Here is a 2,666-nt window from a genome sequence, read left to right on the forward strand (position 1 = left end):
AGAATAAATTAAACATATTCATATATATTTGCAGGAAACACTCACCTATATTTGCAATGTAGAATCCTATTGAATTAGACACTAAAAATCCAAATACTGTCCTTCACTTGTCAGTGTTTGTATCATAAAATCCTTAAGGACTCTTCAGGAATATTACTGAATAGAGGATATATAGCATTTAATCTTTTGGTTCAAGTGATTGTAAATTAAGCACTTAGTCATTTTTTTTTGCAATTTGTAAATATTTTGCACCAGTTTTCTGCTACCTCTTCCACAGATGTTTTTGCTGCATTTTTCATACCTTATTAACTTACATGTCATTGTTAATTTCCTGTTGGGAATATGATATAAATGCCATATGTGCAGATACTAACATCTCAATAGTGAGCAAAGTCATATTACATTGGTGCAAAAGGTATAAGTTGACATTAAAATGCAATTATTTGAATATTAAATGATCAGGCATTGTGATCTTCAAATAACATTTCCCTAAGAAAGCAATATGTTCCCAATTCATGGTGATATCTTCAGAGGTTTGCCATCCTTGTCATATTGGTACACAAGCATCTTGATGCAGTGGGAGTTGGCAGGGGAGATCCATGGACTGCTGGTGATTGAAAAGTTGTGGTTTGTATAAAAGTGTACTGGCTGTTTCTGACACTTAACAAAGGCTTTCAGTGTCCCAGCTGCCATAGTGCGGAACCGTTTACTGATAAAGCAATAAAGGAAGAAATTGATGGCTGTGTTCAGCAAAGCAAGCATGTTGGCTATGTCTGACACGATGTGCACTAACCAACCATTATTTATCGGTGATACGTAGACATGGTAGAGAATCATTACCATTCTTGGTGCCCAGAGTAATGCAAATATGGTTGTAATAGTGAGCAAAATAGCTGTTGTCTTCCCTGTGGAATATCCTCGCATGCGTAAATTACTTTTCCTTTTAAGTTTATGGATAATAATTGAATTCAGAACAAAGAAAATTGAACATGGCACTAAGTATACAGTAAAGCAGTGGACCCAGATCAAGATCTGATGCATGAAAGTACTTGTATAATTTTCAGTCCAGATGTTGGGCCACCAGTAATATGGAATGCTGGTCAAGAAGCATATGACATACACACTCAATATCACTCTCCGAGTGCGTGCAGGATATGACACTGTATGGTACTTAAGTGGGTGACATACGGCAATGTATCTGTCAATAGTTAAAGGAACAGTTATCCAAATAGACGTGTGATTAGAAGAGAATTCTAGGACTCCAATTATTTTGTCCAGTACTTGAGGCAGCTGTTTGCCTAGAATGAAGTCTTCAAGCAGAAAATCAAGAAAGACGATGAAGAAAAGGACGAGGATATCAGCAGCAGCCAGCGCCAGGAGATAATTGTAGGAGGATTTCTGTCTCCGAGCCACCAGCCGGGAAAGGATGATTACTGTGAGGATGTTAGCTGGGGGAAGAAAGAAAAGTTTATTCAGACATTCAGATACTACAAGGCAATTTGTCATTTTGAACTTTTTGGTGCATTGCAGTTACTTCATTTGCCTAAAGTAAAACTGAATTCGCTCTCGATTGATTTCAGGCAATACATTTTCCATTTTCACCCAAGTCACTCTTTCACATAATTTTTAATATTGTGTTGCTAGATCATAAAATAATGTACATTTTGACCTTTTCCTTGAGATAAATAAAATATGAAACAATCTCGATCCCTTTGATACCTTAAAAGGGCCCTGAAATGACACAGTCTCCAATCCTGGTTGTGTTGTCAGGGTTACAATCACGAGTGTTGATCGGGGGAAGGGCATTTTACACGTGCACCTTAGGGGCTAGTCAGACCCACACTGTCGGGAAGTCCAGTGCCCGCTCTTACCCTGGGCACGGTGGAGTAGGTGCAGTTCCTGCTCTCACTTTTGTCCATTCCTCAACCCAAGAAACAACTAGTAAGGGAGCTGATAGCACTCCAAAAATATTATCTTACACTTCATGGGCCTAACTGGCCTCAGACCTCCCAGCAAGACCCACTTTCATCTTTTCGAAGGTGTGTAAAATCACCTCACTAATATCAGCAACCTCCAAATTTCCATCATGTACCGGGCAGTCTGCACCGATCCAGAGGAATCTCCCACCTTTACAAACTGCTCAAACTGGAACACCCGATGTGTGCATTGACCTGTATCTTTCTACCAGGACTGCACTGGGACAAATCAGCACAAATTATATCCAGTCCAACTTGAGTTTCTGTGATTGTTTGCGCAAACATTGTGCTCAAAGCTGCCCAGTTCTCAAAACTTGCTACACTCTCAAACCTATTAATCATCGTTGTGAATTTCCACTGATTCTTCTCACTTGAGAGACTTCAGGGAGACTCTTAAAATTTAACACTAAGATAAAAGCAGAACCCTGTGGATGCTGGAAATCTGAAATAAAAACAGAAAATATTGGAATAGCTCAGCAGGTTTGACAGCATCTGTGGAGAGAAAGACAGAGTTAATGTTTCGAATCCGTGTGACTCTTCTTCAGAGCTAAAGGGAAGTAAAAATGTGATGAAATTTATGCTGTTTAACGGGGGTGGAGCAGGTGAAGTTGGATAGAAGGCCAGCGATAGGTGGGGGCAAAGGAGAGATTGACAAAGATGTCATGAACAAAAGGACAAAGGGGTGTTAAT

The 2,666-nt window shown here is 39.5% G+C and overlaps 1 protein-coding gene across 1 annotated transcript; it reads right to left on the reverse strand.

The window, feature by feature from the left end:
* Positions 1 to 513: 513 nt before the first annotated feature.
* gpr139 (G protein-coupled receptor 139) lies at positions 514 to 1,506 on the reverse strand. Its single transcript, XM_078535311.1, has one exon. The coding sequence runs from the start codon at positions 1,504 to 1,506 to the stop codon at positions 514 to 516; it is 993 nt and encodes a 330-aa protein (XP_078391437.1).
* Positions 1,507 to 2,666: the final 1,160 nt, after the last annotated feature.

This window comes from Cetorhinus maximus, unplaced genomic scaffold, assembly GCF_964194155.1.
Source record: "Cetorhinus maximus unplaced genomic scaffold, sCetMax3.hap1.1 HAP1_SCAFFOLD_379, whole genome shotgun sequence".
Taxonomy (NCBI): Eukaryota; Metazoa; Chordata; class Chondrichthyes; order Lamniformes; family Cetorhinidae; genus Cetorhinus; species Cetorhinus maximus.

Coding starts and splice junctions, on each gene's coding strand:
- gpr139 (XM_078535311.1), bottom strand. CDS start 1,506: ATGACAAATTGCCTTGTAGTATCTGAATGTCTGAATAAACTTTTCTTT.